At 54.0% G+C, this 16090-nt stretch overlaps 5 protein-coding genes across 5 annotated transcripts; 1 reads left to right on the top strand and 4 right to left on the bottom strand.

Annotated features, from left to right (window-relative positions):
• Positions 1–231: 231 nt before the first annotated feature.
• Positions 232–543, bottom strand: B0H65DRAFT_393300 (general substrate transporter; the record flags this gene model as incomplete). Its single annotated transcript, XM_062823758.1, has 1 exon — positions 232–543. A coding segment is annotated over one exon (312 nt), but the record flags the coding sequence as incomplete, so codon positions are not given.
• Positions 544–1244: 701 nt separating this feature from the next.
• On the top strand, positions 1245–4456 carry B0H65DRAFT_555511 (uncharacterized protein; the record flags this gene model as incomplete). The annotated part of the gene is made up of 2 exons (XM_062830031.1): positions 1245–3788; positions 3854–4456. Exons 1-2 carry the CDS (start codon positions 1725–1727, stop codon positions 4454–4456), a joined length of 2667 nt encoding a protein of 888 aa, XP_062683697.1. The 5' UTR covers positions 1245–1724.
• A 1583-nt stretch (positions 4457–6039) lies between these two features.
• Positions 6040–9553, bottom strand: B0H65DRAFT_555510 (uncharacterized protein). The gene is made up of 6 exons (XM_062830030.1): positions 9195–9553; positions 8989–9137; positions 7972–8854; positions 7614–7928; positions 6673–7121; positions 6040–6561 (listed from the first exon to the last, which is right to left on the bottom strand). Exons 1-6 carry the CDS (start codon positions 9379–9381, stop codon positions 6046–6048), a joined length of 2499 nt encoding a protein of 832 aa, XP_062683696.1. The 5' UTR covers positions 9382–9553; the 3' UTR covers positions 6040–6045.
• A 411-nt stretch (positions 9554–9964) lies between these two features.
• On the bottom strand, positions 9965–12803 carry B0H65DRAFT_555509 (uncharacterized protein). Its single transcript, XM_062830029.1, is given in 6 exon segments — positions 9965–10984; positions 11003–11069; positions 11088–11591; positions 11626–12042; positions 12175–12326; positions 12395–12803. 6 exon segments carry the CDS (start codon positions 12585–12587, stop codon positions 10023–10025), a joined length of 2295 nt encoding a protein of 764 aa, XP_062683695.1. The 5' UTR covers positions 12588–12803; the 3' UTR covers positions 9965–10022.
• Positions 12804–13854: 1051 nt separating this feature from the next.
• On the bottom strand, positions 13855–15533 carry B0H65DRAFT_566921 (uncharacterized protein; the record flags this gene model as incomplete). Its single annotated transcript, XM_062830342.1, has 3 exons — positions 13855–15051; positions 15125–15276; positions 15356–15533. The coding sequence occupies 3 exons, from the start codon at positions 15531–15533 to the stop codon at positions 13855–13857; spliced, it is 1527 nt and encodes a 508-aa protein (XP_062683694.1).
• Positions 15534–16090: the final 557 nt, after the last annotated feature.

Below are 16090 nucleotides of genomic sequence, written 5' to 3'. Positions count from 1 at the left end.
TGGTCGTAAATTGTCAAAACAGCTCCGATCCCTCTGCCTGGATACGCTCCAGCGTCGAGTGCCGAGCATGTGATGGACGAGAATGACGCGGAAGTCCAAGGGCAGCGGGAGCGGCCAGAGACCTCGGACACCGACGAGTCTGAAAACCGCACAAACCTGACCAACAAGCACGGGGAAGTAGTGCTAAGCATTGGGACTACCAATCCCACCACCGAGGGAAAAGGTGGTCTCAATTTGCGCATATTCTATACGCGCAAATTCATTTCCTCGAATTCCCTCACCGTGGTACTCGGACAATACGCCGAACGCATCTCCAACGCGGTCCTTCGAAAGGAGCCATCTTGGTGACTCAGGGCAAAAGTGGATCGCCAGCAGCTGTAGTACGCTTGGGAGAGCTTGCAAGGCGCTTGGAAGTCGCCAGGACCACTCGCTTTGCATGCTCGAGGTTGCAAACACAGCCCCGGCAGAAAGAATGGCCCCGGTGTACCAAGAGGGGTTGAAGAAGGACGTGATTGTCGGCCGGTCGTTGGGATGGGCCAGCTCGGCGAAACATTTGAACACATGATACCATTCGCCTCTAACACTCTAGACTTTACAGCAAGCACAGGCCAATAGTCCTAGCGGGTCCAGCATTAACATCAATGTCGACGGGAATCCCAAGAAGCGCAAGTATACGCGTCAACCCCCCGAAGACATGAATGTTGGCGTGAAAGGCCGTCTGAAGAACACCGAGGTCCAATCTCGGATCACATCTCTGCAGATATTGCGAGAAGATGCGGTTGAGGATTTGGTCACCTTCAGTTGCAACGACGTAGAGGGAGACAACAAGACCATCCTCGAGAAGTATGCCCAGGCACTCCCGCCTCTGTGGTAACATGGCCAAGTGGGACGAGGACGGCGATGGAACCAGAGTCTTGCGTGAAGACACAACGTTTCGAATGAGTGGAAAGATAACCGATTCAAGACATGATTGATGAAGAAGGATTGGCTTTCAAGGCTCGCTATGCCACAAGTGAAAGCGCAAAGAGGGAAGACTGGAAATCCGAGCGCGCTTTAGCAACGGACTGTGTAAAGACATGCCCCGGCATACTTGCCAAAGCTACAGGAAGACGATATCGCTCATTATTGGCTATCCGTTTTCGATGGAAATGAATGCTTCAAAGCCCGGCGAGTGATGATGCATCGAATGTCGTTGGACTTCAGCGGCTCCAAGCAGGGGTGTTGCCCCGGATTTTATAGTGGGTCAAAAGAGGCGCGGGCGCTGGAGACTTCAGGTCTTGGCGCCCGTGTTTCCGGTCGCGCCCGGTGCCCGCAGCCTCCGTCGCCAACCCCACTTTCAACCATCAAGGTCGCCGATCACATCATCGAACTCGATCTTGTTCGGCGACATCAATGAAGACTTGAGAGGATCAAGCGCGGGTTTACGACGTACGATTCACAAGGAACGACAGAAACGCAGATTTATTGACGGACACGCGCTTACAAATCATTCGCGATATCAAGGGAGCAAAGAGCACGGACACTCACTCGCGGAACTGACCGCTGGACGAACACGAGACCATCATCATTGACTCACTCACTGGACACTATCGATCCGATGGCCATCATCGACCCCAGCTAACACCGGCTCATTCTCTCGCCTTATTTGCCATAAAAGACGCATCCCGGGATTGGCAAACACCCCTCACGCGCCCCCGCTAACCCGGGCGGTTCCAACGCTCAGAATGAACATGAGCTCACCACCCACACCCGGATCCGGCCACGGGCATGGAACGGAAGGAATTGGCAGGCCCGGCTCCCGCCCCGAGAAACGCACCTGCATCACCTGCCGCGCCCGCAAGGTCAAATGCGATGGCCGACCGGACAAATGCACCAACTGCGAGCGGCTGGGATTTACGTGCTCCTATGACCCCAACACCATTGTCACCACGAGCATCGACGCCGGCGTTGGCCCTAGTCACTCAATCACCTCCCACGAAGCCTTCTCCATCGACAGGCTGGTCCCAACAGAGACGGAGGGGAGCGTGTCCACCAGTACCACGACGACGGCACCAGTGGTGGGATTAAGGAGGATCAGAGCCCGACAGGCTTGTCAGAGTTGCCATGTCAAGAAAGCCAAGTGCTCAGGAATCATCAACAAATCCGGGCCAGGCGGAAGTGGAAGCGGAGGCTATCGAGGTTGCGAACGATGCCGGGCTCTAGGAATTGCATGTGTCCTCAGGAAGGGCAAGCGAGGCCTAGCTCTACCAGGCATGAACAACTCCTCCCTCGGCGACGCCGGCGAAATGATTCTCGACGACGGGGGCAACGGCATGCACCTTGACGATCCCCGCGATTTAGACGACGACATGAACCACAACGGCAGCATAACAGGGGGCCGGAGCACCGCCAGTCCTGCTCCCATCCCCAGCAACAACCCAGACGCATCCGGCCGCATCGACCTCTCCCAACCCGACGACCCTATCGTCAAACGCGCGTTTGACAACTACTTCCGGCATGTCCACCACGTGCCCATGTTCTCCTTCCTCCACCGGGCCTCGCTAATGGAGCGGTACGACGCCGGCCTGCTGGACCGCGCTCTCCTTCTCGCCATCGTTGGCATTGCCGCCCTGCTAACCGACCTCGGCCCTTCCGTCTCCGTTGCCGACCCGGAGTTGTTCTCCAACCGATGCATCGACGAGGCTGCTTCCATCTGCACATCAGAGCTCGAAAACAGGAGTATCACGCGCCTCGAAGCTTTGGTAATCGTCGTCAAGCACCGGATCCTATCAAAACGGTTCTCAGCGGCCTTCATGCTACACGCACTTACCTCGCGGTTCGCCAACGTGCTGCGACTGAACGTCGAAAACCCAGCCCTCTGCTTCCTCGCCCAAGAATCCCGCCGCCGACTGATGTGGTCCATCTACATGATCGACGCCTGGTTCGCCAACGGCCAAACTGACCTAGCCCTCTGGCCGGATCCAGAACGACAAATCCGCGTGCAACTCCCCTGCAACGAGCGCAACTTCGATTTCGATCTCCCCGAAGTTACCGAACCTCTCCGCCAACCACCACCGAGTCCATCAGGACAACCAGTCCAGCTTCCTGACGCTGTGGGATTCACTGCCTTGCATATCCGCATGCACTGGCTAAGGACACGGATCCTCCAGCTTTCTCTCCGTGTTGTGGGCGCTAACCCCGACCCGAACGAGCTGATGCAACTCCCGCTAAGGTGCGCCGAGTTCAAAGCGGAGCTGGACTCGTTCGAAGCGAGACTGCCGCCTTCGTTTAGGTGGAGTGAGTCGAACCTCCGGTTACGGTCGTACTCTTCGAGGTTGGCCATCTTCTTTACGACGCATGTCTGGTGGAGGCAGTGCCACTTGGACTTGTATCGACTGTTCTTGCCAGGACTGAAGGAGGCGTTGTCGGGAAGTAGTCTGGCGCAGTTGGCTGGGAGCACGGTTGGTAGTCCAGCAGCTCAGGGGCAAGGGCAGTGGCAGGGGCAGCAAGGACAGAATGGCCAGAGGCAAGGGCTGGTAGAATGGGCAAGACAAGAGTGTTATAAACACGCTCGCGCGATGGCAGATATGTTTGCCCAAGTGCTGGCTTTGGGGGAAAGTAGTGTGCCGTTAGCGGATGTAGATCTGCCGGGGTGCGCATTGCAGTGTGGACGGGTGTTGTATCATTCTTTTCAAACTCGTGATGGGGGACAGTCGCCGGCTCCGTCGGCGGAGGGAGTGAGGGAGATGGTTAGTGTTTGTTTGAGGGTGGCGAGGTTGGCATGTCCGGGGCCTGCGAGTAGGGCTATTGTGAGCCTTCCCCCCCCATCTTCTCCCTATCTTTGCTCGCGAATGTAATGCTAATGATGTTGCAGCAATCCGACATCGAAAAACTCCTAGCCGAGGGCCTCCCCATCAGCCAAGTACAAGTTACCGGGCAGACTCCCCGACCCAACGACCTCTTAACACCCACCCCCGGACCCGCGCCCTTCTCCCCCGGTCCCCCAGGGGCATTCAGCATGTCCAATGTCCCTCTACCCGGCCCCATTCCCCTCATAAACGACCCGCACGAACTCGGCCCCCCTCAAAATCTATTACCAGCGATGGCACCACCCGTACCATCACAACACGCTCAACAAGCACCCCAAATGCTCCCACCCGTCTCCAACTCCGGACCAGCACCAGTAGGCGTCGGCGTAGGCGTAGGCGCAGGGTTAGGCCCAGGCCCAGGCGTAGCACCCTCCCAAGCCAGCCAAATCACAACCGGCTCCAACGCCTTTGAAGAGATCCTGAATGTGAACGGGATCAATTTCGGCGGGGGCGGTTTGGGGATGAATGAGTTCTTTGCTCCAGACGCGTGGGGTTTGGGGCTGTCGCCGTTTCCGATGGGGTTGACGGGGGGTGAGTGGACGGTGCAAGGGCAGGGGCAGGGGCAGGGGGGTGGGCAGCAGGGGGGGTTTCATGGGGATCATGGCTGATGGAACGCTTGGGAGATAGATGAGAGGATGGGGGCGATAAAAGCCGTTGTCGGGAAACAGCATGTCGGTGGGAGAGAATGGGTGGAATGTCGGTTGTTGGTTGATGCGAGTGCAACAGGTGGTTTGTGGCTGTTGTTGTTAAGATATCGAGAGTATGAGAGCATACAAAGATTAATGAGATACCCCTTTCTTCAAGAGGCCTTTCTTTCCTTGTCCACGGGTACAAACATGACTTGCTCCTGTGAAAGGCTGCTTCTGTAGAGGTAGGTAATTGTTGTCTTTACAAAGTGTTTGGCAACCGTTCATTGTCCAAGGAGGAAGAGCGCCTCAGCTGTCAACACTCGGATCAACACTAATAACGATTGTCACCGCTCTGACCGTTGGTCGTGCCGTCAATCGTTGCAGCCATGCAAGTCATTCCCGCCATTACAATCTAATGCTGGTTTGTTTGTTAGCTTGGTACTCCTGGTATACTGGACGATATTCATCCCGAATTGTCCTAAACTTCGCAAAGATAAAATGAACGGCTAGGTACGGATCGGAAAGGCATTAATAAGATTCAATATGGTATATCAAGTTTCCAAAGAAGCATATGCAAGGTAAGATCGCGCTTTGGTTATGGAACGGAACGGATCAATTAGATATAAGAACACCTAGGGAAGTTGATCCGAGGTCTTGAGCTAACAAACAAACCAGCGTTGGACTGTACATGTATATATGCATGGTCAGCCTTGTAGGGCGCGCCATGGCACGGAAAGTCGCGGACTTTATTCAACCTCACCACATGTATATCCATGCACTGATCTTCCATTCTCCGGATGAGCGTGTCTTGATTATTGCGATTCTCTGTCACCATATCTCCTTGTGTTGGTAGAAGAAGGCCGTGAACGTATATCTCTCTTTGACCTCTGGCCTCGCTCGTTTCTCTGCTTTCCTGACGGTAGGCGGCTATCACCATTATCGCAAGCAGGCCGAGAGCAAAGCGGGCAAAAAAAGGAACATCGTAGTGACAGTCACTTGGGTGTGGTTCATTGACTATAGCACGTTTGTACTTCCATGCAGTCTAGCTACGTGCTCTGTTCTACTTCCAGTCTAGTAACTAGAGGTACCGCCACCTGGCATTGACTATGATGTACTACTTTGCCATTCTCGGCATTTCTATCTACGTCTTTGTCCATTTCATGACTCCCATCTCTTGATCAAAGACCAGTCAGTGTCTCTATATCCCTGAAACATGTGAACTCCCGCTCATGCCATCATTCTATGCCCGGGTATCCTCCGCCAAAGCCAGAAGCCAAAGGGTATCTCGCTATCAAAGAGAAAACATAGGAAAAGACCCCCTCCCTGGCGGGTATATACTCCACAAAGGTAATCCGTCAAACAAAACCTCCTACATCTTAAACATGTCCACCTCCTCCGGAAATCTCCTTTTGAGATTATGTCTCACAGAGACTCATTAGGCTCAAGGATGCTTACCCATCCTCCCATGAACGAGCTTGTTCTCAAGTTCCTTGCTCGGTCCTTTCCAGTTTGCACTTCTTTTGTGCAAGCCAGTGTCTTCGACGAAACTGGCATCAACAACTCTTCCCCTAAACCATCTTTCCCTTCACCATCGTCCCCTGAGTCTGACCAGCCTTCACCATCCCCCTCTCAGGATTGACATCGATGCATGTTTGATTCTCCCCAAACGAATTCTTCGGATGGATGTTCTTGACGAGGCACTGAGAGTCAGGAGGGATTTCCCACTCATCGTCCCAGCCCTTGTAGGCCTTGAACTCCTTGCCTCCAATGAGTTGCACCTTGACACCATCGCCTTCCAGTACCTTGCATTTCAGAAGTTGGTTTCTGGACGCCTGGATGAGTTTGGTATCCGTGCCCTTGAGAGAGAACAGTTGGCCAGGGGTGCCCTCCGGGATGCAAAATGTTCCCGAGGACCCCTGCGATTTGTTGGTTCGTTTTTGCGGGGCGGTTCTTGGTTTGTTGTGGCTGGTGAGGTTGGAAAGGGAGTGCGTCGTCGAGGAAACAACAGGAGTAATAACCTGAGGAACCTGTGCTGGCGAGGACTGAGCCATCTGAGAGCCCGGTGTCGTCTTTACAACCTTCCCCTATGCTTCTAATGCTTGCTCCTTGGTGTACTGAATGTGGCCATTCAGTGATTGCTTGCGGTAATAGCTATTGGCGCACATCTGGCGCCCCAGTCTCTTGGCAAGGGGCACGGAGTCGAGAAGGTGCCGCGGCAAGAAAACGCATTTTGGGAATGCATACTTTACGAACACGCGATCCCAAAGTCCGGGGCCATCTCTCTGCAATGACTCGGCGTACTCAGCTGCTTGTTGGTTATGAGCACAACCCATCACGCTACATGGGCTCGTGACAGCCTCAGTTCCTCCAAGGTACAAAATTACCGAGGTATATGTCTTCAGATCGTGCTTCTTGAATCCCGCGAGCCTGAATTTCCATGCCTCTGGAAGATCTCGGCATTTCCGAAGAGTTAGCAGCTCGAAAATCGCTGCATCATCTGGAATCTGTGTGCCAGGTTGAAGGAACTCCAGCATGTACCTCCAGATCTCTGGGAGTTCTGAATTGGCTTCTTGGGTTGGCATGGCAGGGACGTTCTTGGAGTGCTGTGCGCTGGGTTGTTGTGTGCTGGGTCGGTGTCTGCCGGCTTGGTGTGTGTCAGTTAGCTCGCGGGGATTGCCACCATTGAGACCGGGCATGTTGCCGGGTAAAAATTCGAAGGGATCAAAGTCAAAGGAGTCGGGATCGTCATCATCCATAGGATCATCCCGATTTTCTTGCGCCTTGATGGCGGAACTCGCGCCCCCATCTCCAGCCTTTGCTTTCTCCTTTTCAGATGTCACACCATTGGAGGTCTTGTTCTTGGTTGGAGTGTCTAGCAGAGTGGGCTTTTGGCCAGGGGGGTTCTCCGGGATGCAGAATGTTCCTGAGGACCTCTGCGATGAGGCAGAGGCTGGCTTGGGGAGTTGTTGGTGGGTTGTTCTGGGCTTGTTGTCGATGGTGAGATTGGCCAAGACTGGTTTCGGTGGTAGGGGGTGGGTAATGGGGTGATTTGATCGGGATGCTGTCGTTTGTGAGCGGGCATGTGCTGGCTCACCGGTCGGTGGTGCAATGCTCAGCTTGCTCGTTGGAGTGGTACTCTCTCGTGTGGTGTTCTCGACTGCATTTGCTTTAATAGCGGCGATTTCGTCAACGTAAGTAGGTCGCACTGCCCCTTCCGGCTGCTGAAAGCCTACCCACCAATAGTACGCATTGCAACAGAAGTACATATCCACCCGCTTTAATATGGCCTGAGATGAGAGGATATGAGGAGGCAAGTAAACACATTCTGGGAACGCAGAACGGCACTTTCGACACCCTCCATCTTTGTGGCCAGGGTCGGCGCAGCTGACGGCACCATGCATCAGATACTTGTGACATCTCATACGCTTACAAGGGGTAGTAAGCGAGGAGTCTCCAACAAGGTACCAGATAATTGCCGTGAGTTGATGAAAGACTGAGGGTATTGAAGGTACCGAGTCGGCGTCGCCAAATGAAAGGAAGATCCCGGCGCCTACGCAGGGTGAGTAACTCGGCGATGGCTGCATCGTCAGGATAAGGTGTAGCGGTCTTTGCAAACTGGGTGATGTAGATCCAGATATCCAAGCTCTGAGGTTGCGGTGGCTGTTCCGAGATACTAGCCATGGCTCCAGGGTCTTGGCGGTTAACCGGCTCCTGTATGCTCCGATTGCGATCATGTACCGGCTCGACAGGGTCATTGAACAGAAAGGGATCATCTTGGAAGGGGTCCTCTTGGGTCTCTACCTCATTGCCACCTGAGCTTTGCGCCTCCCTCTGTGCCTCGACTCTCTTGGAACCTGAAGTCGCAGAGTTGCTCTCCCTTTGCAATTCAGCCAAGCTAGGCTTCACATCCTCCTCGTCGCTACTGATATCGATAACCTCATGGATGGAGTTGCCGGTGGGACGACCCACAAGACCGGCACCAGGAGCTGTGTGTCGAATGGCCGGCGGTGGAGCAGGTGAAGCGGCGGGCGCCGGAAGAGGACGAGCTGCTGTCGGGGTGGCGAAGGGTCTGGACGCAGAAGCTGCCGCAGATGTCGTCGGGGAAGGGGCAGCAGGAACTGCGGCAGGAGCTGCTGCAGGCTGCGGTAGGTTGGGCAGCTTGACATCCTTGACAGCCGTCGGGTTGACCTCCGATTCCCAGTCCTTCGGTGGCTGTCGAACATCATCAGGTTTACGCTTGTTGTCCGGCTCAAAGTAGCCCCTCTTGACCACAATAGAGCGGAACCTGCCGTCTTTATCCGGAGTCTTTCGCTCGCCAATCGCCCAGAAGAAACCGCGGCGAACTTCATCGTATAGGAGCAGTTTACGATGGGCCCTCTGTTTGGTCACGATGGTCAGTAGGTACTTATAGTACAAGGTTGATGAATATTGACATGGTGGATGGATACCGGAATGGGAAACACGATGATTCAAATTGGGCAAACAAGAACTGAACGAGATGCGATGCGTACCGAGAAGTGAGCCCCAAGCTGGGTAGGTTGCTCAAAACGTTTCCTACAGCTTTCCAGGGGGCATGTCCACGGATCTGAATGGCGGAAATCGATTTGGTAGTTGGTCGGGTACAGTGCGCCACCTCCCGATATAATCTTGAAGCCGCCGTCTGGACACTCGATGTCAGCTGTGGAAACGCTCCGTAAGAGTGGTTACGGATACTTACACATCATCCCCTTCCATTCATCGTACCTCCTATGACCATCATAGGGGCCGATCAGTATGTCAGGGTCGGAGTTGTCGGCGGCGGCGGCAGCGGCGGCGGATGCGGAGGTGCCATTACTGCTCCTCTTGTTTGGACGGGCACCACCTTGTCCGCCCTCCCACTCCCGCTTCCTGTTGATCGAGGGCATTGTGCCGTTTGCGACTGCAGGAAGCGAGAGATTGAGTCGGCGGCCTAGTGATCTGCAGGAAGGTAATGGAGGGTTGGCAGGTAATGAGGATGGATGTAGTAGATCGATGCGATGCCACTTGATGCGAAGCGACCTGACTCCCAGTGAAGTGGCGGGTCTTGGATGATCAAGTCCGAACGCGTTTGGGAAAGCGAGCAAGTGCAAGCTGCCATAAAAGTTTTGGGGGAAGAATAAGAAGACTCATTCGGTGCCTGAAACTGAAAACATGTGGGACTGAGGGAAGGAACGGCCGTGTGTCCTGACGGCCGGCACGGGCCGGCAAGTTGACATCCGGTGCCGGCAGTTGCCATGAAATCGAGGTGCCCTTCCGCTCTCTTGACACCTGATCTTGTTACATTTCTTTCACATTGCTTCCGTATTTCAAGTCAAAGCCAGTACCACGGCATCTATCCGGCTTCTGGGTGCCCTCCTCTTAACGCTATGATGTGTATCTTCACTCAGAGAGTATCTAGGTATCCGGAAGAACTTGAAAGACAAAATATTCAACATGATGGCTATATACTCAAAAACAACATCCACAAAACAAAACCTCCTACATCTTTCACCAGTTATGTCTATCCCACTCTTTCTTCCTCAGCTAATCATTCCTTACTTGCCAACACGGGCTGAGATTTGACCTTAAGCACAGCAACCTCTTGGGCCGCCGGGAAAAAGTTGCTGACCAAACACTGACTGTCCGGGTCGACAGTCCAAGTCTTTGATGCGTCCACCCTGCTTGTGATAGCCATGCCACCGTTTTTGATGATCTTGACCTTCATGCTTCCTGCCACGACCATGCATTCCAAGGTGTGCCTTCTGGATGCCTGTAGGAGTTGGGTCTCTTCACCTTGGAGGCCGAGGAACTGGGGGGATTTATTGGCCGGGTTGAAGATGGCTGCCTCCTGCGAGTTTTCTGAGCGGCTTTGCTGCTGAGATGTGGAAGGAGCCGTGGATGTGTCCTGCATCGTAAGGTTGGACAGAGAAGCTGCCGCAGAAGATACTGGAGTAACTTGGGCCTGGCTAGTCAATGAGTGTTGTTGTTCCACTCCAAGGTCTTCTTTTTGGCGCGTACCTTCTCCTTTCGTCTTCTTCCTTGTTTTGTCTCTCACAACATTAAGCCACTTATTCGTTTCTACGTTGGGATTCACTGGAGAGCTTTCCAACCCGGACTTATTTCCTGTGTGTTCCGTCACACCGTATTGTGAAGTTGCTTGTTGTGCCGAGCCCCGGTGAGTGGTCGTATCCCGAACCATGGTCGCAGGTTGCAGAGGAGGGCATCCAGGTAGTGAGGTTTGCGATAGTGATAGCTGCACCGCATCATTGCCAGCTTTGCTTGTCAATGTGGCCGTATTTGGCATTGTGCTTGGTGTGTTCGTGCTCAGTGAGGTGCCAGCAGACTTATTGATAGAGGTAGATGCATTCTTCATGACCTCCGCACGCTCTGCATGCCGTGCCGCCTTGATTTGCTCATTGGGAACCATGTTCTTCCAAGGGGCTTCCTTCTTCCAGCCCCTGTGATATGCGTTGCAGCACAAATGATGACCCAATCGCTCACTGATTGGAACTGAGTCGAGGAGGTGACCTGGCAGGAAAACACATTTAGGAAATGCATACATGTAGTCGATCCAGCTCCCACGATTGAACTCGATCTCGTAGAAGGCATTTACCTCTGTTTGGACGCTACATCCCATCCATTTGCAGGGGCTGTTAGACGCTTCGTCCCCACCGATATATAGAACTAGTGCGGTGAGTGTAGTCAGATGGAAATCCTCAAACTTCGAGACTCTATTTTGCCATGTTTTCGGAAGGTCGCGGCGCTTTGGGAGTGTAAGGAGCTCAGTGATGGCCGGATCATCAGGAACCGGAATTTCGGTCTTGGTAAGCGTCATGAGGTACCGCCAAATTGCTGACTTGCTGGGATCGGACGGTTGCTTGGAGTCGGCAAGGACGATCGGTGAAGTATCGGTACTTGTTTCCTGCTGTTGTGTGGCGTTCTTGCGGAGAACAGGCAGATTGGAGGGCTCAAAGTCGAAGGGGTCGGAATCGTCATCATCTTCACTGTTGGATGTGGACGAGCTGTCTTCGAGGTGCTGCGCACCGGCTTCCTGCCTCCAACTCGCAAAGATGTTCCTATGATGCTGTGCACCGCCCAGCTCTTGAGGATTGTTCACCTCAAACATTGCGCCATGGCCGTTTTTTTCGTACCCTGTTAGCAGTGCCAGTGTTCTTGGTCTCCCCTCTTGCTTTCTCTCGTTGTGCCGGGAAACGCGAGGCAGTGTTTCCCACTGGAGTACCTTTAACAACTGGCTTGACATCCTCGTTATCGCTACTGAGGTCGATAACATTGCGAGACGATGGCCGCGCCGCTTGGGCGGGAGTGGTAAGCGTCGAGACAGAAGAATTGACGGCGCGAGCAGCAGTAGACGGGGAAAGGGCGGTTGCGGTGGCAGCGGCGGAAGCGGCCGGGGCTTGTCGATCATCTTGTCTACCTGGAGCGCGAAATCCTCTGTCGACAACAATGGGTCGAAACCTGCCGTCCTTGTCTGGGTTAGTTCTCATGCCTCTGGTGTGAAAGAAACCGCGCTCTTCCTCGTCGTAGAGTTTCAAGCCGCGATGAGCTTTCTGTGAGGAACATTGGTTAGTGGATGAGGGTCACACAATGGAAGGGAACAGTAACGATGGCGACGGCAATAAATGCCGAAGCAGCCAGCGCATAGCGCAACCCGAAGGAGAGAAGGAGAGGGTAGTACTGACCGAAAAGTGACGTCCAAGGTTACTGCACTGGTCGAAAGGAATCCTACAGTTGTAGAGCGGACAGATCCACGGGGAGGGATATTTGATATCGAGCTTGTAGTTGGTTGGGAAGAGGGCGCCACCTCCGGATAATGTCCTATGGATGCCATCTCCTGTGTTCTTGGTGTGAGCAAGCCGCTTGAAATAAAACTTGAACAAGAAAAGCAAAAAAGTCATTTACCTATATCACCCTTGAACTCGCCGTATCTCCTCGATCCATCCGCGAGACTGGTCAGCGCTGGAGGGTCGCTCTCTTCGGCAGAGGCTGGGCTCGAGGACGCAGCAGGTGCGCCCTGCGATCTCCTCTTGTGGGGCCGGGCATCTTCCGGTCCTCCATCGCTGGGTCGCTTTCTGCTCGTATCGGTAGGAGGCATCGTGGCAATCCAAAAACCAGCAAGAGGGATACAAAGAGCGAGAGGTTACGGAAGCGATGGCTGGGACTTGGCGAAAAGAAAGCAATAACGCAGGCCAGGTCGCGCTTGATGTCGTGGGGAGAGTGAGTAGTGGGACTTGACCGAAAAAAGGGTGAGAGTCACGACTTCCGCAAGAGAAAGACTAGATTAGATACCTGAAGCTGAAACTTTCGGGACTGGGTGAAAAAACGACTGTGTGCCCTGACGGCCGGCACGGGCTGGCAAGTTGAGAACGGGTGGGTCACCATCGCAAGACGGGATGATGCAAGCTGAGGACCAGTGAAGGGAGGAACTCGGAGTTGGTATTTGACGTGAAAGTGATTACGTATGATACGAGCTTGTGGAAATGAGCAAGAAAACGAAGGAAACAACAGAGATGCATTCAATGAAAATCGCTGGAACAATCGACTGACAATGAGCGCCGTGACAGAAAGACTTCTTCTAACGCTGGAAGGTGCAAGATGTGCAAGATAAAAACGCCGACTTTGTGAAGATGCTGACCCAAGATGTAACCAAGTGTTTCCGGCATTGCCATCCATGCTTGCGTTCATCGCACCAGCCCGAAATCCCTTGGAGGCCACCACGTGAACAACGGCGGTAGGTATTCTTTTCACGGCCACTCAGCCGCCATGGAACCATGCGGATTGGATATTTTGGCTGGAGTGGCGATGATGCTCCCTCGACGGGAGTTCATGGCATCAAGCTTCGTGCCCCGCCCCGCCTCTTTCTCTTCGCAGTTTCCTCGATACAAAGCGCGAGGCTGGGAGATACGGCAAGGCGAATGGAGGCTCACATCCCGAGCAGGTAAGCCGAGATCTTCCGCCTACGCAGTGTCAACGAAAACAGGGATGACATAGAAAACAACGTTGCAAGCATCATGTAAACTAAAACATGATCCGAAAGGTCCTCTCTTGGAGTGAATATGCCACTCGGCTTGCAAAAAGAACTTAAATCGGAACCTAGACGCCGGAAGTGCAAAGGGGTATCTCGTGAAACAGAAAGGGAAAAGAACAGCAAAAGAAACAGAACGAAACATAACCTCCCAACCAACCGAGCCTGTTGACTTCAACAACCGCTCTTCAATCCCTCCACTGCGCCAAGCGATTCGTCCTCCTCTTTCTCTCGTCTTCTAAACTTTCCCGCCCCCTCTTACACAGCATTCTCGCACAACACTCAGCCCACGCAGCTTCACCAACCACCACCACAATCAACAAACAATACAACAACCTCACGCATCCTCCATCACTACCTCCCCCACCTCCACCTCCTCCCCTTCAGCCCAATACGCATTAACGCACCCCCCAAACTCGCCAAACCGCTCCCTCATCGCCCTCACACCGTCACTCTCTCCCGTCAAATCCTCCTCTCTAACGCCCTTACACTTCGGAAATGCCATGTCTTTATGAATTGTCGTGCTCCCCTCGTTGAATGCCTTGTTAATCTCGTCGAATCTGGCGCGCGAAAGTTTGCCGACGGGACAGTGCGGCGAGTGGCAGGGTGTCGTTGAGTCCTTGCGGGAGAGGTATAAGGCGAGGGAGCCGAGGTCTTTGAGGGTTAGGGGGCCTGATGAGTTAAGGTTGTTGTTCTCATTGTTGTTGGCGTTATTAGTGTTGCTGGAAGGTCCGGCAACGGCAAGGCCGGAACGAGAAAGATTCGAAGGGGGATAGAACGGTGAGATAGAGGCAGGAGGAGTTGGGGTCGGCGAAGGCGATGAAGGGAACGGGGTAGAAGTCCGGAGGCGATGCTTCCAGCACTTAGGAAGGGCACAGACACGAGGTTCGGAGAGGAGGGTCAGGAGACAGGCGTCGAGTGGGAGAGGGAGAGGCGAAGGGGTAAAGCTGTTGATATAGTCCCAGATCGATGGATTCTTGGGCTTGGTGAAGTCGGGAGTCCTGTTGCTGTTGTTTCTCCTATTGGCGCCGCCGTTGTTCCTTTGGTTGCTGCTATTGCCACGGTTATTGGCCGCTGCGGCCGGGAGCTCGCGAAGGGGAAGTTGGCCGGGCGGGACGATTGCGGGAGCGCGCGGGAGCAAAACCGGGACTACGTTGATGGCCGCGAGAGCAGAAGAACTAGGCGCACCGTTGTCAGCACGAATTGGAGGCGCACGTGCGAGAACAGGCTGAGGCGCAGGGGCAGGTGCCGGAGCAGGTACCGGCGCAGGAGCAGGAGCAGCTGGGACGGGAGCAGCGGGAGCAGCCTGTGCCGCCGGTACTGGTTGAGCCGCGCCTTGTTGAGCCGCAACCTGCTGGCCCTGTGCTTGCTGAGGTCGTGGTTGACCACCAGGATAAACAGCCCGTCCTATAACGATAGGCGCCCATGCCGCACGACCATTACGATATTCTTTGGCGGTCGGCACACGTTTCTTGCCCGTCTTGATAAACTTGCCATTACGGCAATCGTGTAACAGTGCCTTTCGGTGCTTCATCTGCGTTTGAACAACGGTCAGGAAACTCCTCCGCTGCTGCGAGGTCAATCTGGTGATCGTGATGCGGACGTACCTTGAAGTGATTGCCCAACCTGTGGGGAAGATCAAACGCCTCGTGACAATCATGAAGAGGGCATCGCCACGAATTGACCTGGTTCCAACTGGGCTGATAGCCCTCCGGATACATTGCGCCGTTGCCGACAACGTGGATTTGTTCGCCCTGTGCTTTGGGCTGGATCTTAGTGACATTGTTCTGAGATCCGCCCAGTTGATGGCACTGGAGGATGGGGATTGATTGACATACCGTTGCGTCCGCACCACTCATTATAGTTGCGCTCATCATTCCTCAAGACTTTAAATCCGCCAGTGCGTTGTCTCTCCTTAAGCCACTCCTCCTGAGGCTCTTGGTCTCCCGAACTGTCGGAGTCGGAGTGCGACTCGGATTCGGTACCGGCACGATCACGAAGACGACGACGAGGCATTGTCGAATGGTTGCAATCTGATGGGCAATGATGAGCTAATGCAAATGCGATTGCAATGCGATTGCAATCCTTGAGAAGCAATTAAGCAAGTCGTAGGTGATGGCGGATGTGGTGGTGTTGGCCGAGGGAAAAAATGGGAGAGTTCGCAACACCGGGGGAAAAAAAGAATTCGTGGCCAGCCAAGAGCACGGATGGCTTCCCACGCAAGTGTGCAAAATGTGCAAGTGCGCAACCCGTCCCGTGTGCCGTGTCCCGGTCCGGCAAAGAAAAACTCGATTGTGGCTGGTGCCTTGTGAATTAGGGCTTCTGTCGGAAGGAACGAACGGGATTGGAAGATCACTTCGTTCTCACTTTGTCGTTGATGTTGTCATGATGGTTGGAAGGTGAGAAGGAGGTGAGAGAAGCATAGGTCGGAGGTGGGGGACGAGCGGCATACCGCTGGACATGTCCGGATGAACATCGTGGCCAAACATCCCTATCCATCTCCCACAATGGCCTTCACCACACAGCATGTCCCCCCAGAAAAAGAGGCCATCCGTTGGCACTCCTCTTGTCGA

This window comes from Neurospora tetraspora (assembly GCF_033439725.1).
Source record: "Neurospora tetraspora strain CBS 560.94 chromosome Unknown B0H65scaffold_2, whole genome shotgun sequence".
NCBI lineage: Eukaryota > Fungi > Ascomycota > Sordariomycetes > Sordariales > Sordariaceae > Neurospora > Neurospora tetraspora.
The sequence above is the reverse complement of the archived record's forward strand: the minus strand, read 5'-3'. Positions and strand labels throughout refer to the sequence as shown.